The sequence below is a fragment of the Bufo bufo genome, chromosome 2, assembly GCF_905171765.1.
Source record: "Bufo bufo chromosome 2, aBufBuf1.1, whole genome shotgun sequence".
In the NCBI taxonomy this organism is placed as follows: Eukaryota; Metazoa; Chordata; class Amphibia; order Anura; family Bufonidae; genus Bufo; species Bufo bufo.
In genome coordinates this window covers 762,816,591-762,844,388 of record NC_053390.1, presented here as the reverse complement: position 1 = coordinate 762,844,388, position 27,798 = coordinate 762,816,591, and the positions used below count along the sequence as shown (strand labels likewise).

The 27,798-nt window shown below is 44.0% G+C and overlaps 1 protein-coding gene across 1 annotated transcript in view; it reads right to left on the bottom strand.

Annotated features, from left to right (window-relative positions):
* Window positions 1-381: 381 nt before the first annotated feature.
* KCNIP4 (potassium voltage-gated channel interacting protein 4) overlaps window positions 382-27,798 on the bottom strand; it is an 858,703-nt gene continuing 831,286 nt past the window's right edge. Inside the window, exons 5-8 of the mRNA XM_040419033.1 lie at window positions 11,062-11,169; window positions 9,270-9,374; window positions 4,700-4,762; window positions 382-738 (exon numbers count right to left, since the gene is read on the bottom strand). Coding sequence (XP_040274967.1) covers window positions 691-738; window positions 4,700-4,762; window positions 9,270-9,374; window positions 11,062-11,169 — 324 coding nt within the window. The 3' untranslated portion in view covers window positions 382-690. The remainder of the gene's footprint in view (window positions 739-4,699; window positions 4,763-9,269; window positions 9,375-11,061; window positions 11,170-27,798) is intronic.

Genomic DNA, 27,798 nt, shown 5'->3' with positions numbered 1-27,798 from the left:
TTGGTCTGACATTAATATTGGACTCCACAGATCATCTTTAAACACAAGTATTGAGATCAACAACCTTTATCTTCTCTAATCCGTATTTTACTGAAGCTTCATGGTTGGTGATGGTATTCTGGCAAAAGAACAGTCACCTATTCCATCCCAAACTAATCATGAGAAGAGCAAAAAGTACGGCAAAACTTGCAAAGTTCATCAAAATCAGTTTGTAGGTGTTTCTCCCAGGCAGAAGGCATAAAGTCAGGATTATGGATACAGACTTATATTTTCATTTCATAACCAAATAAATATAATCTACAGTTCCTATGAAATAAATAGGCGCAAACATTAACAAAAATACACCTGTTATTTATCAGACCTAGCCATTTTTTAGGCCAAGCCAACGTACATGAAGTGTTCATAAGTGGCAGGGGTTAAACAATACAACATGGTCTAATGTTCAAATCCTGGCGCGGAATGTAAAATAATTCCTGTCAACAATGAGATGTCTTAAGCGTGGAAACAAACCTGAAACGCTATACGTCATGAGACCTGATTTTTGGAAGGCATCATAGAAAAGCTACTTTGCATAATATATGACTTAGTATAAAGCTGAACAGTCTATTCATGGTAAAATGGTAAGATGCAGCTCCAAATTATTGTCAAAACTAGAGAAAATGTCCGTTCTTCACAGTCCACGAACATGAGCTAAATCACATTCTCAAACAGCTGCATGGAGCACATGATGTTCTCATCCTGAAAGACACAGAAAAGAGAAGAACGCTTCAGTACTAAAAGGTCCACATACATTTGTAGAGCCCTTAGTGTTGACTAGGACTAGGGTTCCATGGCAGGGTTGCCAACCTTCTAGAAAATTTCTAGACAGTCTGTAAAAATAGGATAACTTTTTTCCTGTGTCCGTGAAAACAAAATAGATGTGTCTGGGATTTTTTGGAGGCTGGAGGTGCTTGACTAGATTACTTTGGGGGTAATTCTCATCATGTCAGAGCTCCCAGTAAATGCTGATATTGAGTTCTTAGTTATACTGAGCTGTAGACCTGTATTACTTAGGCCCCTTTCACACGGGCGAGATTTCCGCGCGGGTGCGATGCGTGAGGTGAACGTATTGCACCCGCACTGAATCCGGACCCATTCATTTCTATGGGGCTGTGCACATGAGCGGTGATTTTCACGCATCACTTGTGCGTTGCGTGAAAATCGCAGCATGCTCCTCTTTGTGTGTTTTCCACGCAACGCAGGCCCCATAGAAGTGAATGGGGCTGCGTGAAAATCGCAAGCAAGTGCGGATGCGGTCCGATGTTCACACACGGTTGCTAGGAGACGATCGGGATGGAGACCCGATCATTATTATTTCCCCTTATAACATGGTTATAAGGGAAACTAATAGCATTCTGAATACAGAATACATAGTACAATAGGGCTGGAGGGGTTAAAAAAATATATATAAATAATTTAACTCACCTTAATCCACTTGTTCGCGCAGCCTGCTTCTCTTCTGTCTTCATCTATGCTGTGCACAGTTAAAGGACCTGTGGTGACGTCACTGTGCTCATCACATGGTCCGTCACATGATCCACCACCATGGTAAAAGATCATGCGATGGACCATGTGATGAGCGCAGTGACGTCATCAAAGGTCTTATTCCTCAAAGAAGAAGGCAAAGGAGATGCCGGCTGCGCGAACAAGTGGATTAAGGTGAGTTAAAAAAAAATTATTTTTTTATTTTTTTAACCCCTCCAGCCCTATTGTACTATGTATTCTGTATTCAGAATGCTATTATTTTCCCTTATAACCATGTTATAAGGGGAAATAATACAATCTACACAACCTTGAACCCAAGCCTGAACTTCTGGGTACCACATTAAGTTTGTTATCACGCGCGTGCAAAACGCATTGCACCCGCGCGATAAAAACTGAACAACGGAACGCAATCGCAGTCAAAACTGACTGCAATTGCGTACCTACTCTCGCGGGTTTGCCGCAATGCACCCGGGACGCCTCCGGAGCCAAAACGTGACACCCGTGTGAAAGGGGCCTTAGAATCTTTATCATTCATTATGGTTCTCCAATTTTTATGGAAAAAAAGTGTTGGCTGTTCGTGATTTTGGGATAAATTGTCCAAAAAAAGAAAAATTCCGGTTGGCAACCCTGTTCCATGGTTATATTTGTGGTAAAATTACAGTATTACCCCAACTCGAATATTTAGCATTCTGACATGGCTGAAAATCTTGTCGTCGTCCTTAGAGATGGCCATGCTTGCAAAATATAGGAAAAAGCGCTGGCCTGACTGGGACTGCAGGAGTGCGATTACACGAAAGCACTCTTTCCTACAATGTGCAAGCATGGCCACCGCTGCTGGATTGCAGGGTGGTCATAACCCCTGGAGATGAGCAGTGTATAATGTGATAGAAAATTGAATCCAGCCAGCAAAGGAAGTAATATGGACAATCACATTACATTAGTAAGTGCCTTGTAGTAACTTTGTCTGCATGATAAGTGCCACTTGCTGAAGTGAGACGACCCCTTTAAGTTTAATTGTTCTGTCCTTTCTGGTATATAAGTTGAAGAATGAACATCAGATGTTCTTTAAAGAGTCAATAGGATTCATGGAAAAGGAGTTCAATTCTAATACCTTGATGATAAAATGTTATTACTAGAGATATTATCTAGCGGCCCTGGTTTCCGGGGGCGGTAATATGTGATTTGGTAACAAAACAGGACAAAACATTTATTTAATGTGATTTTATGGATAAAAATATTGGGACACCTACAGATTACACCTACCGGAGCTTTAATGAAATCCTATTCTAAATCCATATGCATAAATATGGAACTGGTGTCCCCTTTGCAAAAAAAAAGCTTGCACTCCTTTTGGAAGCATTATGAATTCTCTTCACTGGAGGTAAGGGCAGTACGCCAATCCCTAAAAAAACAACCCCATAGCATTATCCCTCCTCCACCAAACGTTCTCCTGGCATTCACCAAACCCAGACTCGTCCAACAGACTGCCAGAGAACACGTCTCCACTGCTCAAGAGTCCAGTAGCGGCATACTTTACACCAGCCCATCCGACCCATGTCATGAAGATCCTGGTCCACAGTTTTTGTGCTGATGTTAATGCCAGAGGAGGGTTGGACTCTGCAGTTGGTTCAGCAGAGCGTCAGTGACTTTTCTGCACTGTGCACCTCAACACTCGCTGATCCCGCTCTCGAACGTCAGGTGGTCTCCATTTCATGGCTGAGTTGTTGTGGTCCCACTTTGCAATAATACCACTGTCAGAAGGATGACATTTCACAAACGGTGACATCCTATTACAGGACCATGCTGGAATTCAGTGATCTCTTTAGAACGATCAGTTCTGTCACAAATGTTAGTTAAGGCAGACTGTACAGCTAGGGATGGATTTTATACATCTGTGGTAATGGGACTGAGTCAAACACCTGAATTCAGTGATTAAGTGGTGTGGACTATGTCCCTATACTTTTCTCCATTTAGTGTATGTAAGTGACTCCTTGAAATTGAGAATTCTGTAAACATATTAGACTGTGGTGAAGTGTGAAGAACATGTCATATTGCTGCTGGCTATCAGACATTCTTTTCAAGGTTGTCTTCAAGAAAATAAATTTGAATGTTTCTTGTTTTTGGCTCAATGGTGCGGTGTCTTCTGGATAAAATGATGTGGTCATAGGCGAGATCTCTTCTGTTGGTTGTTCTTTGAATCCCTAAGTCAGTGATGGCGAACCTATGGCACAGGTGCCAGAGGCGGCACTCAGAGCCCTCTCTGTGGGCAGCTGGTATGCTAATGAATAGCATCGGTACAGGGAGGAGGAGACTGTCCTGTTTCTCAATAGGCATCTTCTTCTCCCTGGCTGTAGCACGGTCCAATCACAGCGGAGAAGGTGAGGTTTTTGTTCTCCCTGGCTGTGACGCTCTCTGCTGCGATTGGACCGCGCTACAGCCAGGGAGAAGGAGACGCCCACAGGGGGGATCGGTACTAGAGTATGACTTCTTTTGTTATTTTAGCACATTCAAAGCAGTTTTCTAGATAAACTTTCCTGCCTGGACAACCCCATTAAGTTCTCGCTTCCTCATTATAGAATGGACTCATGTTTGTCCCAGGATTGCTAATAATCAATCACTGTTGATTCTTGCATTACATCAGAAGATTGTTTGTTCCAAACTACTAAAACTGTCTCAATAAAAGCTCTTTTGGAAGACATCTACCTGAACATTGTTTAAACCTTGAACCCTTTAAAGTTCAATCATGTCACGCCTTTTTTTTCTTTTCTCCTGGCAATAATTATAAGTTCCTTAAATGGGTTGTCCTACCTGGGACATTTATAGCTTATCCCACCTCTGGGACCCGCTCTCCCACTCCAATCTCAATAACGGGACCCTGGCATATCTGGCTAGGAATGGAGAGATGGCTGTGCATAGTTGTTGGCCATCATTGAACCTGCTGTATCAGTACAAAACCAGGAGTGGAGCCAACTGAGAAAACATATATTGAAAAGATGTGTGCCTTCCATGCTTTGGACTGTGTGACAAGGTTTATTTCAGTGGTTCTTTCCCTTTTATTACCTTTATTTTTTACCCTTTTATAGCAGTGATATTCCTGGCAATGTAGTTAGCTAGTGACTGAGCACATACAGGTCCTTATTACATGATACTTACTTTGTGATTGTATGATACTTACTTTTTGGCAGCTTTCTATGAATTCCTCTATAGTCACAACTCCATCTTTATTAATGTCCATTTTCTGAAAAATAAAATGTCTGGATATATAAATGCACAACTGTCAAGAGCATTTATTTAAAGGAATGTATCGTTAGAACATTACACAAATCAGGTTTTTATTACAAACCTGTTTTACTAATTTTTGGCGTTTTTTATTATTATTTGGTATGTGGATAACAAAAAAAAAAGTCAACAGTTTATCTTTACGCATGCCGCTAGAGCAGTCACAGCTCACCTGTCAGGGTTTTTCCTGACGACAGTAATATTATATGACATCTCTCCCATTTATTGCATCTGCCATACAGCACACACACCCTGCTACCCTGTGTCTACAGACAATGCAGGAAGGATGTGTCCCCAATATCCTGTCCACAAGATGAGTCTGATCGTTGGGGGTCCAATCACTGGGAACCCTACTGATCACAAAGGCAGGGATCCTGTGTCTGCCCGTATGAATGCAGCACAGAATCCATTCTTCTCTATAGTTCTGCCTAAGAGCAGTTGAATACAGTACAGTAATACGGTAATCTTCAAATGGGAGTGTCCGTGGGCTTACTGTGGTAGTCCTCTTCTTCTGGGACACCCCTCGTGCCACAGTGACTATAAATCATGGTTTCTAAGCTGTTAAACCACCAATATTGGAGTTATCTCCAATATCAGCCACTGCAGTGCAGTATCAGCCCTATTTTACTAGCAGTTACCTGCTGACGATGATGTGGGCGCAGCTCCTGAGCCTCTACCATCCCTACGTCATAATATTACGATGTGGTTTGGGAACTTACTGTTCCCTATGGCATATTGCAGTGCAAAGTGGGGAGGGATTAAAATACTGTAAAATGCAAATAGCTACAATCAAACGCTATATTCTAAAAACCAAGTATGAACATTTGTAAAGGTTATGGGGGTCATTTATCAAACAGAAATACACCTAAATTAGGTGTATTTCTGGCACAGATTGCGGCGCAAAGGTCCTTTGTGCCGCAATCTGCGACTTTTCTCTGCTCACGCCAGGTCTAAAAAAGGGGCATGGCAAGGGCGGAGAAGAGGGTGTGCCGGCAGGCCCGTCTCATTTACAATTTTCTATGTCTGTTTTACGCGTAGAAAATGGTCTAAATGTAAGACAGCTCGGAAGCTTTCTTACATTTAGTAGAGGCCGGCGCATCTTCATGACTCTGGCAGATCCACCACCAGGGATAGGGGTTATTAAGACCGGCGTCTAAAAAGCCATCGACAAAGGTTCATGAGGGCTTACTCTTCCAGGCCAAGTTGTAGTTTTCAGTGGTACCATTTTGGGGTACACAAAACCCATTGATGGAACTTTATTCCCTTTAATTTGCTGTCACACAAGTGTATTTGCAATCCCTATACGGCCCGGATTTTATCTACTAGAATCCGCTGCTAATGAATAGAGCTATTTACATGGGCGTATAATTTCCACCAGTATGTAAAAGCCGCAGCATGTCCGACTTTTGTGCGTATTTGTTTCCAAATACACACATTAAAGTCTATGGTAGTGCATAAAAAATGGAGAAAAGAATATGCATGTAAATCCTGATGAAATTCTGAAGCAATACTGATGACAATACTGATGGTACATCATCAGAAATCCGTGCATAATCCAGGGCCTGAATACTGACGGATTTCAATACGCTCGTCTGAAAGCATTCATACTGGGAGCCGTGATGGAACAAAACCAGGAATTCCTGTATTTTGTTTTTTTAACAATGTTCACTAAGCAGAAAAATTAGTATCAATAGATTTGGCAATAATTTGGTGTATTTTCTTAATTTTTTTAACTTTTGAATTGTTTTACCGCAAATGTGATTTTTTGAATTAGAATTTTTGGGAAACTTTATTGAAGTTTTTTCACTTAACGCTACTATGGGGCTTGACTCTGCGATCCTTCAATAGTTTTTGATAATATAGTGCAGTGGTTCTCAACCTTTTCACACCAGCACCCCAAGGACGCAAAATAAGGCTATTCTTACGCTGCTGTCATCGGTTCTGTTCTAGGCCTATGTGAGCAGTTCCGTGAGATTTGACAGAAAGAATAGAGCAGTGTGCAGAGCTAATCTTACTGTCCAAACGATAGACACCACCCTAGGACCCATGATGGATGACTTTTACTATTTAAATCACATTCCACGCTAAACAACATACAAGAGAATACAGCACTATATACCCTTTAGATTCGTTGACATCTCCTCTGGTATAGATGTTTCTTTTCCTCATCTTCACCATTTGGACCAGACCACCATGATGAGTTTTTTCAGCCGTGTCTCGTCTGTGCAGAGTTTGTCACACAGACATCTTAGGCTCCTAATTTTACATCATCCTCCACACCTTCGCAACAACCCATCCAGCTACCACCAATGCTATGCTATGCTGCAGAAACAGATAATCCCACTGAAATACTAGCAGCACACAGGTAGTGCCCTCATCAATGATTATTGCCACCCAGTGTTCTCAAATAATTGTGTCCAGAAAATAGTGCCCCTGACAGTAATGTTGTTGTAAAGGGCCCCCCCCAAAAAAAAATTGTGCCAAGATGATATTGCGCCAGGGTCCGCCCACAGTAATAGTGCTCCAAAGAGTCCCACCAATAGTAATGGTGCCTTTAGTAGTAAAAGTGCCCCTACAGTGCCCCCAATAGTAGTAATTTCCCTCATTGTACCCCAGAAGTAATTCCAACCCTGTAGTGACCATACTAGTCATCATGTTCCCCATAGTCCCTCAGTAGTAATAATGTAATAAAGCCCACCTCAATGTCATCATAAGTAACAATGTCCACCTATAGTGCCCTCAGTAGTACTAATGCCCCCTATAGTGACCCGGTAGCAATAAAGTCCACCATAGTGCCTCAGAAGTAATGAAGCCCACCCTAGTGCACCAGTAGTAATAAAGCCCACCACGGTGCCCTTCAGTAAGGATAAAGGCCATCATAATGCCCCCAGTTGATAATAATGACCCTCATAGTGCACCACTAGTGCTAATGTTCCCCTATAGGTAAAAAAGACAACCAGTAGTAATAAAGATCTCATAGTGTTCCCCCAGTGGCACTAATGCCCTCATATAATGCCCTCTAAAGTAGTAAAGCCCACCATAGCTCCTCTCATTACTAATAATAAACCCGTGTCGCCTCTTTTACACTAGTCATACGGGGTGTGTCAGGATCTCTTCAGGATAAAACACTTTTGCACGCAAGTTCAATCAGTTTTTTCGGAGACTTCGCTCAGTGCGTGTGTTTTTCTATCCGGATTATATCCGGAGTGCATGTGTTTTTCACTTGTACATGCAACATGATGCGATTTTTCCTGAATGCAAAGGTGATGCCTGAAAAACGTGTGCGCAGACCCATTGAAATGAATGGGTCAGAATTCAGTCCGTTATTACCTGCATCACATCCGGACAGAAAACTCGCTTGTGTGAAAGAGCGCTTTAGTGACCTAATATTATGCTTCCCAAACAGAAAATAAAATCATATACTCACCTCATTTCATGCCGCCATCCGCAATGCTATGCAGAACACAGGCCTCTTCCAGCGTTCTGAGCTTTTTGCATCCCGACTCAGGAGGTGCAAGGACGAGGACGTCACTGCGCTGCCTGTGCTGTTTTCTGATAGGCTTCAGGCCTACACCTAAGGCCTCATGCACACAACCGTTGTTCCGTTTTTCGTGATTTTCTGCGGACCCATTGACTTTCAATGGGTCCGTTGAAAACTCGGCTAATGCACCGTTTGTCATCCACGTCCGTGATCCGTGGTTCCAGTCCGTCAAAAAAATATAACCTGTCCTATTTTTTTCACGGAAAACGGTTCGCGGACCCATTCAAGTCAATGGGACCGTGAAAAAACGCGGAGGCACACAAGATTGTCATCCGCGTCCCCGTCCGTTTTTTTCCTATCATTTGCATGGCAAACTTGACTGAGACTTTTTTTTACTTTCCTTCATGTCTGGTGATCCTCCAAAAATCGAGGAAGACACACGGAAACAAAAACGGAAACGGATCACGGAACAACGGAGCCCCATTTTGCGGAACTGAACACAACAACGGTCGTGTGCATGAGGCCTAAGAGAGTGAACGACGCGGCAGACCAATGCCGTGCCCCAGTATTAAACTCCATCGGTGTCCTGAGGAAGTGAAATATCGCTGAATGCGATGCCAGTCCTGCCCTTGGGGTACACATACAGAATATTGAGGAACACTTCTTTAGTGCAATCCCCTTGTATTGCAGTGTATTATGCCTGATAGCAAATATCTACTTGCTTAAAATGTTACCTTGTTTTGAGGCTTGAGGTCTTACTGATATCCAGTGCCATTTTGGTGTAGTTTTTGCTTTAATTTTCACCAGCCAAAATCAGGAGTAAATCCTATGTAAAATATAAAGGTAACGTATGCAGAAGCTGCACCAAAATGACACTGTGTGAACAATGCACTATGTCATTTAATGTATGTTCAGAGATCTCTTCTTCAGACAAAGCGTATTCTTATCTATCATACATATTTTCAGTTTTATATGCTGATCTTACCTGGAAGAAATTCTCAACATGTTGTTTTGGTGTATCTTCCCTAACAAGAGGGTATGTGCATTTACCCATCATATCATAGATGGCCTTCATGATGTCAAGCATCTCCTGTAAGACATGATCAGTAGATTATCGAGATCAGCAGCCTTGATTGACGGGATATAATTCTACATTGCCACCTATAAATGACGATGATGATAATATAGAATTGGGAAATATGATTTTATTGGCTATCAGTTTATTTCCATTGATGAAGAATAATGTAATAATAATCACGTAATAGTAAAATACTGCATCGGATAGGGTCTAGAGGCCAAGGCCGCTGGTTATCCCCTGTTTAAAAATAGGTAGACGCCCATTTTGCAACATACGGTAGGTGCAGGTCCCAGAGGTGACCTCTAGGATTACTGGCTGAGATGACTAGATTAGTGAGGAATTACATACTTTACAATGTAAATGAGGTTTAAAGAGGAGTATGTATAGTAATGCATGTGCAAAGGGAACATACACACCAAGACTACCTACTACACGAGACTGGGTCAAGTTGACATGGAAAAGAACTTGGGAAAATTTGGGGAAATTTTAGTTGGGAGAAACCAGTGTCAGGCAGCTGCTGTCAAGGCCAATAAGATAATGGTTTGCATCAAAAGGAGCATAGATGCCCGTGATGAGAACATAGTCCTGCCACTTTACAAATCACTAGTCAGACCACACATGGAGTACTGTGTACAGTTCTGGGCTCCTGTGAACAAGGCAGACATAGCAGAGCAGGAGAGAGTTCAGAGGAGGGCAACTAAAGTAATAATTGGAATGGGTGGACTACAGTACCTTGAAAGATTATCAAAATTAGAGGTTAGTGGTATCTTGCACAGATGAGTTGTTTCTAATCAAATTGAATTTGTTACAAATTTCAACCAAAATTCATTTTGGAAAAAGGGCTCAAAATGGCAGCCACTTATTTTACAGGTCAGAAGACAGAGAAGCAGGCATCTGCCACCAAAAAGGGATCATTTTTGGACCATCTTTTAAAAAGTAAAGTACAACATTGCAGTGTGTTATTAAACAGGATGTTTGTCACCATTGGCTACCACCCGTGGATATTTTATATTTCTGTCACTTTGAAAAGGGGTTGGATACAGTCCTAGGAGACCACAGAATGTCATACATGGCTTTTGAGGGCGATTGCGTCACTTTCAGTTTGGGTCGAATTTATTCAGGCCCAAATCAAATCTGATGATTGGTTCAACTAAGTGAACTGAGCACGAAATTAATTTCGAAAATGTCGCTCTACTGTATTATTTAGTTTAGAAAAAAGTTGAGGGGAGATCTAATAACTATGTATGAATCAAAGGTCAATATAGAGATCTTTTCACGACAGTGACAAGGGAACATCCTTTACGTCTAGAGGAATGAAGGTTTCTAACTCGGCATAGAAGAGGATTCTTTAGGGTAAGAGCAGTGAGACTATGGAACTCTCTGCCTCAGGAGGTGGTGATGGTGAGTTCACTAAAAGAGCCTGGATTTTTTTTTTTAGAGTTAGTACGGTTGAAAAAAGACATAGGTACATCAAGTTCAGCCAGGAAGTGTAATAACATGACATCTACACTCTAATAAGATCATGACCTGTTTTGTATTTTCTGTGATGGCTGATTTTCTTTATTGGTGCTTTTTTATTGTTTTTCAATCCAAATACTTTCATAATTCATCATAAATCCTTGAGTTTGTTAACATTTTCATTGGAAGATTAAACTGTCATTAAATTGATTTGTATATGCCGTATAAGAATGGGCCTTACCTCTTTAGTGATATAGCCATCTTTATTAATATCATATAAATTAAATGCCCAGTTGAGTTTTTCTTGAATTGTCCCTCTCAGCAGTGTAGAAAGCCCTGTTACAAAATCCTACAGAGACAGGAAAGAAATATGAAAAAAATTAAGAACCAGTAACCTCAGGTTGAGTCCACATAGCCCCGTGAAAGAGGTTTTTCTATCTTATAAAGTGATAGCAAATCACTAGGATATGTCATGACTTTACAATTGTTGAGGGTCTGACCTGTGGGACTCTCCATTGATCCTGAGAATTAAAGGGGTTTTACGAGACTTAAATACTGATGACCTATCCTCAGTACCTGATCAGTGGGGTCTGATTCCCAGGACCCCCACAATCAGCTGTTTGAGAGCAGTAGCGCCTCAGCCTTCTTGCAGCATTCCCTAGGCCGAGTGATGATGCGTTCATCGGTCACATGACCTAGGTGCAGCTCAGCCCCATAGAATGGGGCTGAGCTGTGATGCCAGGAACAGCCGCTAGACAATGTATGGCACTCTGCTTGTTGAGCACAGAGAAGGCTGTGGCACTTACAAGAGCGCCAATGCCTTCTCAAATAACTGATTGGCAGGGGTCTCGCTGTGCCCTCCGGTATTTTCCCTGCTCAGTATGCTTATTACTAGCATCGGAACAGGGAGGAGGAGACACCAGGGTTTCTCAATGGGCATCTCCTTCTTCCTGGCTGTAGCGCTGTCCAATCGCAGCGCAGAGCGTCACAGCCAGGGAGAAAAAAACTCCCTGGCTGTGACGCTCTGCACTGCGATTGGACAGCACTACAGCCAGGGAGAAGGAGACGCCCACAGAGAAAGATTCAGTCTCCTCCTCATTGTTTCGATACTCTTCATTATAATACAAGGCGCCAAAATCAACGGAGGGCCACAGCGGACGAATGGGGCGGTCTTTTAAAAAAAAAAACAGCCATGGCATCCGTGGGGGCCGCCCTATAAGATAACACCCTAATTAGACTTTTGCAAAACTGATGAAAGGTCCTCTTTAGTGTTGATCGAGCATGCTCGGCCGAACACCAGTTTGGCTCGAGCATCTCGATGCTCGACACATGGCAGTATTCAGTCGAATACCACATGTGCTCGAGCGCAATGCTCGAGTCCCATCCCCGCACGCTTTTTGGCTGCTAGGCAGCGAATAAATGTGCAGGTAAGTACTGCCCTTCACTGTAATGCCATAGCCATGTTGGTTACTGGCATTACAGTGATTGGCTGGACGGAACGCGTCATCGGGTGCTATATAACACCCGATGACACGTGTTCGGCTCAGTGTTAGAGAGAGCTGTGCTGAGGAAGGGAAAGATAGTGTAGGGAGAGAAATTGTTTTTTTTTGGAAGTTGAAAATCTTGTCAGAGACCCAAAAGTCCTTTTGTTCTGTGTGGCAGCAGCAATATATATTCTTAGCGCAAGCTGAGGTAAATTGCTAAAACTTTACAGACCCAAAAGTCCTTTTAAGGACTATTGTGTAAGGCAGCAATATCTATTTTTAGCATGCAACAGTTAGGCCGCTGCAGACAGTGACATTATCTGCGTTACATCTCCTGTGTAACGTGTGCACATCCCAAAAATATCTGACAACCAGTGTACTTTTTCTGTAGCCGGTGTCTGCTGCGGACAGTGACATTAGCTGCGCTACATCTTCTGTGTAACGTGTGCACATCCAAAAAATATCAGTGACATCCAGTGTACTTTTTCCATAGACGTGTCCGCTGTGGACAGTGACATTACCTGGGGTACATCTCCTGTGTAACGTTTCCACATCCCAAATACCTGTGACATTTCCTGTAATTTTATATTAACTGCTGCTGACATCAGCGACATTATCTGCAGTATTTCTCCTGTGTGACGTGTGCACATCCCAAATACCTGTGACATTCCCTGTAATTTTTTATTAGCCGCAGCTGACATCAGCGGCATTATCTGCGGTATTTCTCCTGTGTGACGTGTGCGCATCCCAAATACCTGTGACATTCCCTGTAATTATACACTCACCTAAAGAATTATTAGGAACACCTGTTCTATTTCTCATTAATGCAATTATCTAGTCAACCAATCACATGGCAGTTGCTTCAATGCATTTAGGGGTGTGGTCCTGGTCAAGACAATCTCCTGAACTCCAAACTGAAAGTCAGAATGGGAAAGAAAGGTGATTTAAGCAATTTTGAGCGTGGCATGGTTGTTGGTGCCAGACGGGCCAGTCTGAGTATTTCACAATCTGCTCAGTTACTGGGATTTTCACGCACAACCATTTCAAGGGTTTACAAAGAATGGTGTGAAAAGGGAAAAACATCCAGTATGCGGCAGTCCTGTGGGCAAAAATGCCTTGTGGATGCTAGAGGTCAGAGGACAATGGGCCGACTGATTCAAGCTGATAGAAGAGCAACGTTGACTGAAATAACCACTGGTTACAACCGAGGTATGCAGCAAAGCATTTGTGAAGCCACAACATGCACAACCTTGAGGCGGATGGGCTACAACAGCAGAAGACCCCACCGGGTACCACTCTTCTCCACTACAAATAGGAAAAAGAGGCTACAATTTGCATGAGCTCACCAAAATTGGACTGTTGAAGACTGGAAAAATGTTGCCTGGTCTGATGAGTCTCGATTTCTGTTGAGACATTCAAATGGTAGAGTCCGAATTTGGCGTAAACAGAATGAGAACATGTATCCATCCTCTGATGGCTACTTCCAGCAGGATAATGCACCATGTCAAAAAGCTCGAATCATTTCAAATTGGTTTCTTGAACATGACAATGAGTTCACTGTACTAAAATGGCCCCCACAGTCACCAGAACTCAACCCAATAGAGCATCTTTGGGATGTAGTGGAACGGGAGCTTCGTGCCCTGGATGTGCATCCCTCAAATCTCCATCAACTGCAAGATGCTATCCTATCAATATGGGCCAACATTTCTAAAGAATGCTATCAGCACCTTGTTGAATCAATGCCACGTAGAATTAAGGCAGTTCTGAAGGCAAAAGGGGGTCCAACACCGTATTAGTATGGTGTTCCTAATAATTCTTTAGGTGAGTGTATATTAGCTGCTGCTGACATCAGCGACATTATCTGCGATATTTCTCCTGTGTGACGTGTGCGCATCCCAAATACCTGTGACATTCCCTGTAATTATATATTAGCTGCTGCTGACATCAGCAACATTATCTGCGGTATTTCTCCTGTGTAATGTGTGCGCATCCCAAATACCTGTGACATTCCCTGTTATTGTTTATTAGCCGATGCTGACATCAGCGACATTATCTGCGGAATTTCTCCTGTGTAACGTGTGTGCATCCCAAATACCTGTGACATTCCCTGTAATTTTATATTAGCCGCTGCTGACATCAGCAACATTATCTGCGGTATTTCTCCTGTGTAACATGTGCGCATCCCAAAAATATCTGTGACATCCAGTGTACTTTTTCCGTAGATGGTGTCCAGTGCGGACAATGACATTAGCTGCGCTACATCTCCTGTGTAACGTGTGCACATCCAAAAAATATCAGTGACAACCACTGTACTTTTTTCGTAGACGGTGTCCGTTGCGGACAGTGACATTACCTGGGGTACATCTCCTGTGTAACGTTTTCACATCCCAAATACCTGCAGTATTTCTCCTGTGTGACGTGTGCGCATCCCAAATTCCTGTGACATTCCCTGTAATATTATATTAGCTGCTGCTGACATCAGCGACATTATTTGCGGTATATATCTTCTGTGTGACGTTTCCACATCCCAAATACCTTTTTTAATTTTTTGGGCACTTACAAATCCTACGCTACTGTATGTGTGACATACTTTCAAGCATATATGACATTTAATATGAAGAAGGCGAGCAGTAAGGGGCAGGGAAGTGGCATTGATGTTGATTGTGCACCCTGCGCGCGTTGAAACTGTGCCTGCTGCTAGAGTAGAAGAAAAACAATCATCCACGATACCTAGCTTCATGTCCCAGTTTGCAGGGCGGTGCAGGACAACGCTCTCAAAGTCAGACCAGTGCGAGCAGATGGTCTGTTCGATTGCAGCAGATAATGCTTCCAGTCGGTTAAGCACCACCCTGTCTTCCACCAAGTCCAGTCTGATTACCCTGATCCTCCTTCCTCCCACCATGGAGAGTCAAACAAATGATCCCACACTCGGATATTCATAGAAGCTCATTTCAGCGCTATTCCTTCATTTGGGCCTCTCGACAAGCCTGCTTGAAGAGGGACATGAAATCTTGATTCCCAAACTCTTGAGCATCCACAGTCACAAGAAGATGATGGTGGGGAACGGCAAATAGTGTTTCACGAGGTGGATGATGAGGATGAGACACAGTTGTCAATAACTGAGGTTGTTGTTAGGTCAACAAGTCAGGAGGATGAGCAGAGTGAGGCAGTGGAAGAGGAGGTGGTGGACAATGAAGTCACTGACCCAACCTGGGAAGGTGGCAAGCCGAGCGAGGACAGCAGTACAGAGGGGGAGGTATCCGCAGCACCGCAACATGCCCGCAACTGTTCCCCAGAGCACACCCTAGCGGAAATCTCCCTTCCCAAGGGGTAGGTGTTCCGCAGTCTGGCGCTTTTTTGAGGTAAGTGCGAATGACAAAAGAATTGTAATTTGCAACCTCTGCCATACAAAAATGAGCAGGGGCGTGAACACTAGCAACCTCACCACCACCAGCATGATCCGCCACATGTCATCATAGCACCGTAATAGGTGGGCCAAACGCCTGGGTCCACAATATGTGTCTGCGGGCACACCACTGCCTCCTCTTCCCCTGTGTTACGTGCTGGCCAATTACCTGTCGAAGGCGCAGGCCCGGATGCCTCCCACTCTGCACCTGGACCATTGCAAGCACCATCAGCTACCACATCCACTTCTGTGTCCCAGAGCAGTGTACAAATGTCTTTATTCCGGGCATTTGAACGCAAGCGCAAATACCCAGCCACCCACCCACGGGCCATAGTACTAAATGCGCACCTTTTCAAATTGCTGGCCCTGGAAATGTTGTAATTTAGGCTTGTGGACACTGAAGTCTTCCACAGCCTGATGTCGGCGGCCGTCCCTCGTTATGCAGTCCCTCGTTACACCAGCATGTGTCCCCTAACATCACCCGTGCCCTTAACAACGCAGTTACTGGGAAGGTCAACTTAACCACTGACACATGGACAAGTGCTTTCGGCCATGGACGCTATGTTTCTCTGACAGCACACTGGGTGAACGTTGTGGAGGCCAGGAGTGAGTCGTACCCTGGGATGGTGCAGGTGCTACTGACGTCAAGAATTAAAGGCCCTAATTCCATCAGGGTTTCCGCCACCACCTACTTTAGTGGCTCCAACCTCCAGTTCTCCTCCTCCGCCTCCTCCTCCACTGGCACCTCAGAATTATCCTCTTGCAGCACTAGTCATCCATCAGTCGGCAGCTGGAAGCAGTGTAGCATTGCAGTGGGGAAGTGGCAACAGGCCGTGCTGAAGCTGATCTGCTCAGGTGACAAACAGCACACCGCCGCAGAGCTGTGGCAGGGGATAAGAGACCACACTGAGCTGTGGCTCTCGCCACTCAACTTAGAACCAGGCATGGTTGTGTCTGATAATGGCCGCAACTTGGTGGCGGCTTTGGAGCTCAGCAAGCTCACACACATCCCATGCTTACCCCGCCTCTTCAACTTAATGGTTCAGTGGTTTCTCAAAACCTACCCCAATTTGTCTGAGCTACTGGTAAAGGTGCGCTGCGTGTGTCCCCTTTTCCGCAAGTCATCAACAGCTTCTGCCGGTCTGTAAACACTGCAGCAGCGCTTACAATTGCCAGCTTACCGACTGTTGTGTGACCTTTCGCACGCACTGGAACTCGACGTTCCACATGTTGGTCAGGCTTTGTGAGCAGTAGAGGGCAGTAGTGGAATACCAGCTGCAACATGGTCGTCGCCTTTCCAGTCAGCTTCCGCTCTTCACAAGCGAGGAATGGGCATGGATGTCTGACCTCTGTGAGGTTTTAAGAAACTTTGAGGAATCAACGCAGATGGTGAGCGGCGATAATGCTATTATTAGCGTCACCATCCCACTTCTGTGTCTACTCAAACGCTCTCTGCTCACAATTAAGGCAGAATCTTTTCATGTGGAAGAGGTGGAAATGGGGGAAGACATTACACAGAGTGATAGCCAGACCACCCTCAGTTCGTCTTCTCAGTGCAAATTGGATGATGATGATGAGGAGGAGGAGCAGGAGACGGTTGCCTCCGCTACAGAGGGTAGTACCCATGGAAGTTTAAGTCCATCTGTTCAGCGTGGATGGGCAGAAGAGGAAGAGGAGATTGAGTGTCATCCTCCTGATGACGACAGCAAAGTCTTGCCTGTTGGGACTCTGGCACACATGGCTGACTTTATGTTAGGCTGCCTTTCCTGTAACCCACCCGTTTTATGCATTTTGGACAACACTGATTACTGGTTGTTCACCCTTCTCGACCCCCTTTACAAAGAGAACTTCTCATCTCTCATTCCTGTATTGCAGAGGACGAGCAAAATGGTGCAATACCAGAAGGTCCTTGTGGAAAAATTGCTCCAAAAATTTCCATCTGACAACGCTGGCAGCACAGTACGTAGTTCTTTGGGCAACCGAGGAGGGGAGATGAGGGGAACACACAGCAGTTACAACAGAGGCAAGGCAACACTCTCTAAGGCCTAGGACAGTTTCATGACACCCTGCCGCCAACACCCTCACCCTAATGCACGGCCTAGTTTCACAAGGAGAGAAAAATTTTGGAAGATGGTGAAGGAGTACATAGCAGACCGTGTCAGCGTCCTTAATGATCCCTCTGTGCCTTACAACTAATGGGTGTCCAAGCTGGACATGTGGCACAAACTGGCGCTCTATGCCTTGTTGGTGCTGGCCTGCCCTGCCCTGCCGCCATGGTTTTGTCAGAACGAGAATGTAGTGCTGCTCGGGGCATAATAACTTATAAGCGCATACGCCTGTCAACTGAAAATGCTGACAAGTTGACTCTTATAAAAATGAACAAGGCCTGGATTGCCCCTGACTTCTCTACTCCACATGAGGAAAGCAGCTGAACATAAAGCCACTTTAAATGTGTTTTTTATAATGTACGGAATACACTGTATTCCCATGCACCCCTTACACCACAAAAATGGGTATATGGTTCCTTTTCTCGTCCTCCTCCACCTCCTCTTCCATCATATCAACATGCTTATTAGTCTGCCAGTCTGCCCTCGTTCCTAATGTTTTAGAGGGTCAGCTCACCAGCAGGCCCTCACCTACAATCTTTTAGAGGGCCAGCTCACCTGCAGGATCTTGCATATAATGTTTTAGAGGGTCAGCTCACCAGCAGGCCCCCACCTACAATCTTTTAGAGGGTCAGCTCACCTGCAGGGCCTTGCATGTAATGTTTTAGAGGGTCAGCTCACCAGCAGGCCCTCACCTACAATTTTTTAGAGGGTCAGCTCACCTGCAGGCCCTTGCATATAATGTTTTAGAGGGTCAGGTCTCCAGCGGGCCCTCACCTACAATCTTTTAGAGGGTCAGCTCACCTGCAGGCTCTTGCATGTAATGTTTTAGAGGGTCAGCTCACCAGCAGGCCCTCTCCTACAGTCTTTTAGAGGGTCAGCTCACCTGCAGGCCCTCACATATAATGTTTTAAACGGTCAGCTCTCCAGCAGGCCCTCACCTACAATCTTTTAAAGGGTCAGCTCACCGGCAGGCTCTTGCATGTAATGTTTTAGAGGGTCAGCTCACCAGCAGGCCCTCTCCTACAGTCTTTTAGAGGGTCAGCTCACCTGCAGGCCCTCGCATATAATGTTTTAGAGGGTCAGCTCACCAGCAGGCCCTCACCTACAATCTTTAAGAGGGCCAGCTCACCTGCAGGCCCTCGCATGTAATGTTTTAGAGGATCAGTACACTAGCAAGCCCTCACCTACAATATTTTAAAGGGTCAGCTTACCTGCAGGCTCTCACATATAATGTTTTAGAGGGTCAGCTCACCTGCAGGCACGCACCTACAATCTTTTATAGGGTCAGCTCACCTGCAGTCCCTCACCTACAATCTTTAACAGGGTCAGCTCACCTGCAGGCCCTCGCATATAATGTTTTAGAGGGTCAACTCACAAACAGGCCCTAACCTACAATCTTTTCGAGGGTCAGCTCACCTGCAGGCCCTCGCATGTAATGTTTTAGAGGGTCAGTACACCAGCAGGCCCTCACCTACAATCTTTTAGAGGGTCAACTCACCTGCAGGCCCTCACATATAATGTTTTAGAGGGTCAGCTCATCTACAGGCACTCACCTACAATCTTCTACAGGGTCAGCTCACCTGTTTCATATAGTGCACATCTAGGATTAGACGTGCATAAGTGAGTGTCACATTTAGGCCAGAAATACAGCTTTTTGCTTACTGGGGTGAAAAAGAAAACATCTGTTTCATATAGTGCACATCTAGGATTAGACGTGCATAAGTGAGTGTCACATTTAGGACAGAAATACAGCTTTTTGCTTACTGGGGTGGAAAAAAAACCATCGATGTAGACACCTAAATCCTCCTTTGTCGTCCAGAATCCCACAAGTGTAGACAGGTATCATTTCCAGCACAGCGGATGTTTGTCTGACAAATGAGCTATTACACCATTGCGGTCACAAATTTTCACGCGATACTCTGTGCATCTAACGGGTTGTCATTGGAACTTTAGCGGCTTGAATAAGGACTTGCTTGTCGCTCAATCTACTCGTGTAAAGGGGTCTTTAGACTCAGACTTACCAATAAGGCATGACTGATTTTAAGAGCCTATTTAATCCAATAATGTAAGAGAAACATGTTGTAATCACTGCTGTGTACTTGTTCCATATTACATTGCTATCCAGTGCATCAGCCTCTCCTGTCTTACCCTGAGGATCTGGCCTGGGAATAAGTGATACAGACCCAATTCATAGGCACAGATCTGCTTGTTTAGCAGGACAGGGAAGCCACCACAGAGGGTAAGTTGGAAAGGATGAGAAGGTGCTATCTCCTCAAAGAGGGATAAGTGATAAATGGAAGATTAATGCAAGCCCATGGCTCTACCTTCACAAAAAGAATAATTATCTGTTCACAAGAGATGTTTACATGCTTTTTAAGACATGATAGACTACTACTGCTTTTTTTGATTTTCCAGGATTTCCCTCTTTGCCTGACTCACATCATCCTAATGCAATCCAAAAGTGTGGAATAAATAATAGGAACGATGCCCAATGATGTCACTATGTGGGCGTAGCTCCTGTTCTGTTTGTGGGTGAGATGTCAGCGTTTCCCTCTACAAGTTGTAAAATTCTAGGAGTTGTAGTTCTTTCTTTACACTTACTCCCTGTAATGTCCTCCGATAGCCCATAATAACATCCTAGAAATGCTGCGAGTTGTAGCTCTTTCTTATATGAAATGTCCACTAATGCTCCATAACATGCTGGGAGTTGTAGTTCTGTCCTCTTATACCTCTCTCCCTAAAATGTCCACTGATGCGCTATAATAGTCTAGACATGCTTCCTTCTTCTTAATAATGGATGTCAATTGCACCATCATATCCCCTCCCTTCTTAGGCTACTTTCACACTTGCGTTGTTGTTTTCAGGTATTGAGATCCGGCAGAGGATCTCAATACCGGAAAAAAAATCTTTTTCTTTAAGGCTGGGTTCACACGAGCGGATGCCGTGCGTGGCATCCGCTCCGTGAAAGAGTGCCAAGACCCGATGCAGACTGCAGAGGCACGGAACATTAACATGACTGATAATGCTCTGTGCCTCTCTGTGACCTCTTTACTACGAAATCACAGTGAGAAAGTTGTCACTGTGATTTCGTAGTAAAGAGGTCACAGAGAGGCACGGAGCATTATCAGTCATGTCAGTGCTCCGTGCCTCTGCAGTCTGCATCGGGTCTTGGCTGTCATTCACGGAGCGGATGTCACGCACGGCATCCGCTCGTGTGAACCCAGCCTTAGTCCTCATGCATTCTGAATAGAAATAGATCCGTTCAGGATGCATCAGGATGTCTTCCATTCCGACAGCATTCCATTTTGTGACTGGAGACAAATTTGCAGCGATTACGGCACTGAAAACAATGTAAGGGTCCAGTCAGACGTCCGTAGTGTTTTGCGGTCCGCAAAACACTGACGCCGCACATCGCCAGCACTTAATAAAGGATTCCTATTCTGCGGACAAGAATAGGACATGCTGTATTTTTTTGCGGAGCCACGGACCGGAAGTTTGGGGCCGCGGACCGGAAATGCGGATGCGGACAGGACACTGTGTGCTGTCCGCATCTTTTCTGGCACCATTGAAAATGAATGGGTCCGCACCTGTTCAGCATAATTGTGGAATGGATCTGGACCCATTCTACGGACGTCTGAATGGACCCTTAGTAAATGGTGACGGATCCGTTTTTTTTAGGAGCCTTAAAAACTGTATCCATTACCCATTGACTTTCAATGTATTTAGTGATGGTTCTGTTTTCATTTCACACAACCGCATCCTAACAGAATTAATGTATCCTGAAGTGCAAAATCAAAACGGATCCATTTAATTCCGATATTGAGATCATCTGCCGGATTTCAATACTAGAATTAACAATGCAATTTTAAAAGTAGCCTGAGTGGTATCTAAGGGGGCATATATTATTCTATATCCAGTCAATGCTTAGCGTTTAAGCTATGATTTCTGTATCTATTTACATATTTGAGATAAAGTTGAGCAGTGATAGCTGAGGTGATACCAGACCCCCGTCCTATTCTACACCTATGAGTCAACCCCTAAGTATATGGAAAATGTATAATATTTGCATTCCTTCTACTTGAGGTTAGAATTTCCATGTGTGACGTCCAGATGAAGCTAAACCATATGTCTGTCACTGCTGGGGGTGATTAGAACTTTCGGGAGTCCACTAAAAATGTCCTCCCCTCAGGACTAAGAAGCAGCAATAGTCTCCCCTGCAGCTTAGAAAAATTTACTTTTTATGACTCCATGGACGACTGTATACATTCTTTCAAATCAGAAAACATCCTGTATATTCACTGTTGTAATGATTCCATATTCTCAGCTCAGCAATTAACACAGTGTAGACTATATATTGACCATAGCCAGCTCAGGTGCTCTTTATCCAGACTTTACAGTCCAAAGTCTTTCTGCAGTTCTTGGACCAGTCAGCTCTCATAGGTGGCTACCACACTCCGCAAGTACAATGCAAAGTTTAGGTTGGGTCTATTACAGCTGTAGAGCCTACAGCAGCCACCCCCTGCACACTGACTACTTCCTCTTTCCAATAATGCTTCAGGCTAGTCTGCTCTATGCTGCCACTTGCTGTTCAGGCACAGGCACAACACATGCTGGAGAGACACAGGACGCATACTGTACAGACAGACTAAAAAAAATCAGGATGACAGCACAGGAACAGTGATAAGTCCACTAATTAAAGTGTCATGCCACCCCTTAGACTCTTATCTATTATTGTGTACAGTCTCTCAAAATTACTGAAAACCTCTTCTTCTTCCTAATTCACTAAAAACAACTGGCCACTGTTGCTATAATCCTGACACGTCACATTGCTTTTAGCACTCCTCTGTTAGTACCTAGTGTATATACACACACTAGTTACACCAGCGCAGAGGCTGCTGTAATCACAGGGACATGTTCCCTCTACAGACACACACAGCTTGTTATTCTTAGCTTATGAAAGATATTGAATTGTATAATAGTATATTTAATAGTATATCCTGTGTAAAACAGTGTGTGCTAAAGTTCTGGAGGGGTTATATATGTCACTCAGATTGCTTAGATGAGCGAGGTAAAAGCATCTAGGAAAGCTGGGTTGCTTCGGCAAAGTGTAGTTTGCTGAGGCATTTTTTCAAATTGTTTAATGGGCTGGCTTTTTTTTATGGAATGGCAGGTAGGTTGGTAGTGGGACTTTCCATTCCCTCCCTACTCCCGTACTACACTTTCCCCTAGCCTGAGGCAACACAGGTTTACCTGCTAGTTTTATTACTGGGGGAATGAATACAGGGCTGAGAAGCTCATTCAGTGTCAGAGCCTTGAGGCTGCAAAACCTGCTTGTTGTGCAAGAGATTATCTAATGTTGATGCTAAGTTAGTGCCCAGAGGCAGGTTCAGCTCAAAATGGAGGAATCACTAAAACTTAACATTTATTAGTGTTGTTTAAAAAGAAAACTATGCAAAATTTGAAGTAGTTTCAAAACTTTATGTGTATCTGGTGCATCCTTTGTACCTTTATGCCCAGATGATACATTAGACCATTAAAGAGGTTGGGTATAGTAACCCGGTACCAGTTATTGAGGTCTAGTTTCACCCTATTAACTAGCTGAGTACTCTAAACTATTCTACCTCTGGCATGGTTAGAGCACCCGCCCTGATAAGAGTGACCCCGACCGGTGCAGGAACCTAAAACCTCTTTTTATAATATCCCCCTGACTGCAGTGCAAGCAGCATAGTAGCAGGTCTAACGTCAGAGTGGCAGTGCCCTGCCTGAGTGCAGGTGACGCGCGCACCTCCCTTCCGGATGATTAGCCTCCAGCAATTGTGAAACTCCGTTCCAGCCGCCGCTTCTCTGCCCGGCTTCTCTGCTGTTTTTTCAACCTGCCGATCCGTTGCTCAGTCGCTCCACTCTGTTGTGTGTGAGCCGCTGCCCTGCTGGTTTCTCGACTCGGAGGGAGAGAGGGAGCCGAGCACAGACACAGATAGAGGACTAAGCGTGAGAGAGGAGACGCAGACGCGAGAGGAGGAGGACTGCTGTGTATGGTCAGCTCCACCGCTCCCGCCCCCCTCTGGAGGAGAACCGCAGCTGAGGTAAGACGTATAGCCCCTGTTGTTGGACTGGAACTGTGGTTAACAGACCGGCTAATACATGAAGGTGAGGCAAACGGTTTAAGCGGGTGACAGCTGGGGGGAACTGGGGTGCCTAAACCGGTCCTAAAAGTTTATCTTCAGGGATCCAGCTGGCCTCCCTACCCCCCCCCCCCCCCCCGTCAGTTTACAACCCTGATTGCCTATATCCTGAAGATAAGCCTGGACTATGGTTCTGGAGGGGGCTAGGCTGCGGTTATGGAAGGAATTATTGCACGGCAGTTCTGACTCTATAAATTTGGAGAGAGAGAGGCACTGATCCTGAACGTGGAAATAGAGGTAGGAGGCTTCATACCCTAAGGCCAGACGGGAAGCCAGTTATGTAAACCTAATACGGAGATGCTATCTGAAGAACCTGATTCTGGCGTGCATGAAACAGTTGATGCTGGGAACGGATGATAAGTGTCTCTTTAGAAGTTGTGTTACATGAATATAAAAATCTGTGGAGGCTCCCTTTCCTCCTTCCCCCCGAGGGCATATTGTTTGCTGTTATCAGAATTCAAAGAAGACTGTAGGACTGTAAGATTCTGGATCTCTCCCCTTTGTCTCCTCTTTTTTTTACTCCCCTTTATGTGTTAAGTGGTAATACCTTCTGTCCTCCCTACGAATATTACTAATAACGTTTGGGACTAACTTGCACCTTTATTTTGTACCATCTATAGCGTGGCGTGGGCCCACGGCTTGGTTAACACCCAGGTAAAGAGGGCGATGTGTAGTTGTACTCGAATGAACTACTGCATGAATTACTAATAACTAATAAGATCTAGGACCAAATTTGAACTTTTATAACTGCAATGTTTCACCAGCCTGGGTTGTAGGCCGGTGGCCTCGTCATCATCTATGCTGTTTCTGGGTTGACGAACAGTATATTGGAAAAAAGACTGTACGCAGTACTAATAAGGTGTTTTGAATGAACTACTCTATAATTAATAACTTATTTATGGAAATAGATTTTCACATATTATCCTACCAAAGTGTTGTTTGCAAATAGTAGATTAAATATTGACAGTTATATAGGTGGTAGTAGGGAGGAAAAGGAAGGGAGGGGGGGAAGGAGGAGGGAAAGCAAGGAGAAGGAAAAAATGGAAAAAGAAAAGGAGAAAAAAGGGGAAAGGGAAGGAAGGGGAAAAAAAAGGGGGGGGGGATAGGAAAGAAAGGAGAGGAAAAAGAGGAAAAAAAAAAGTAGGAAAGGAAAGGAAAGAAGAAAGAAAGAGAAAAAAAAAAGAGAGAGAGTTTTGAAATGGCTAGACAGGGGGCAGGAAAAAAGGGGAAAATCCAACCAGAATTAAATACCTCGATCTCCCCGATGTTCAAGCTGGCAGAAAAACTGAAACAACAAGTGCCGACCAATATAAGTGGACAGACTAGCCCTCCTAGGAGGAGGAAGGAAGATATATCCCAAATCCAGGAGGGGGAGCCCTTTAGGCCGATAGAGAATGCCAATACGAGATTATTCGACATTGAATTCCAGTCTGGGGAGAACGGAAATAAACATTTAAAAGAGGCGTAAAAACCTGTCCCCTCTCAGGAGGAACAGGCGCCTAGTTTGCAGGATATATTCCGAGAAATAAAATAATTTAACCTGGCAATACAGGACCTCTCTCTCCAGACTGGAAATATTAAGGAGACGGTGGGATTCCTCAGGACGGATTTTCAAAAATATAAAGAAAGGTTATTAGAAGTGGAGAAGAGAACATCTGATTCTGAGGATCTACTGCAGATAATAGTTAAAGAAAAAAACTATATTAAAGGAGGAAAATATAGTGCTTAAAAATAAAATACTGGACCTGGAAATTAGGTCTAGGAGGCTCAACCTGAGATGTCTGGGGTTTCCGGAGGGAGTGGAAGGATGAGACCCGTGTGGTTTTATACAAACTTGGCTAAGGGAACAATTGGGTCAGGATATCTCAGATTATAAAAATTTCATAGAGCGAGTCCATAGACTATCGGCAAGGCTCCCCCCCCCCCCCCGGTACAAGATCACGACCAATAATAATCAACTTTCTATCAGTTAGAGATAAGGAGGAGGTATTGCGTAGGGCAAGAAATAAAGGGAATTTAGAATACCTGGGCACAACAATAATGCTATTCTCTGATTATGCAAGAGAAACAGTCAGAGAAAGAAGCCACTATATTGATGTAAAAAAGACGCTGTGCCAAAATTATGTTAAGTACTCAATGATGTTTCCCGCCAAATTGAGAGTTGAATGGGAGAATAAAACCTGGTTCTTTGACATAGCAGGGGCGGTGGGGGAATGGATCAAAGAGAAGATAAAAAAATGAGGCACTAATAGGGCTGGGGCACATACGGGAGGGAGCAATGTAAGGTAGAGGCCCAGGTTTTGATGTCATTCTGGACCAATCAGGAAGGGAGGGTTATCTAGCCGGTTGCGGCGTCCGTTCCTGGGAGGGAAGCAAGAGGAGGACTGGAAAAAAGGGAAAATTTATAATTTTTTTACATGTAAAAATTTCAATGTATTTATTTATTTATTTTATTTATTTTTTCTCGCTGCTTCTCCCCTCCCGTTTATTCCCCCCCCCCCCCCCGTTGCCCCCCCTTTTCCTCGGTTTTATATTTTGTAACAGGATGTGGATAGTGACCACTTGAATTAGACCCGCCCTGGTGGCAACTCAGACCAAAAACAATAAATATATTCATTGTTTGATAGATAAATCTGGTTATAAAACTGTTGAACAAATGGCAAAATTTGAGCTTCTTAGGGAATACTTTGAAGATATATACAGTAGTAAGATAAACAAGAGTTCGGTGGAAATACAACAATTCCTAGGGAAAATTACTATCACTAAACTAACTATTGATCAGAGAGAAAGCCTAGAAGTCCCTTTAGATTCGGCTGAAGTAGAAATAGCACTGTCCAAGATAACCAAGAATAAGACCCCAGGAACAGATGGTATCCCATTTGAAATATATGCTCAATATAAAGAAGTATTAATATCGAAATTGCTCACAATGTGGACAGTTTCGAGGGAAATGGGGAAACTCCCAGATTCTGTTAGAGAAGCCTTAATAACTTTAATATTAAAACCAGGGAATGATCCGGAGATCCCGGATTCATATCGCCCTTAATCTCATTAATTAACACCGATAATAAAATATTAGCAAGGATTTTTGCAAATAGACTCGGGAGAGTGGCGCCCGGGATCATTCATGAGGATCAGTCGGGCTTTATGCCAGGTAGAACTACAAGTGATAACATAATTAGATACTTCATGGGTACCCAGTTGGAACCCTCGAATTGTGGAAAACGTATGATTATAACTATAGACGCCACAAAAGCCTTTGACACGATAGACTGGCCCTTTTTATTTGCTACACTGAAGATAATGGGATTTGGAGACCACTTTGTATCTTGGGTTAAATTATAATACACTGAAGTCTCCGCAAGGCTAATATTAAATGGCGAGTACTCAGAGAAAATACATATTGCTAGGGGGGTTAGACAGGGTTGCCCCCTGTCCCCCTTATTATTCGCCATAGCTATGGAACCCCTAGCGGATATGATTAGACAAGATAAAGAGATTGTAGGATTTAGGTTTACGGCATATGAGGAAAAAATATCATTGTACGCAGATGACATTATGCTGTTTGTGGGATCTCATGGCTCACTGAGGAAGATCTTTCAGGTATTTGAAGAATATAGTGAATATACTGGATTGAATATAAACTGGTCCAAGTCGGCGTGTATCCCGATTGATCCTTTGAATGGGTTTGTACCGGGGCCACTTTAAATCAAAGAGAGGCAAGAATCAGTCAAATATTTGGGTATACAGATAACATCTAATCCCAGGGACTATTTACAGCTGAATGTGCTCCCTAAA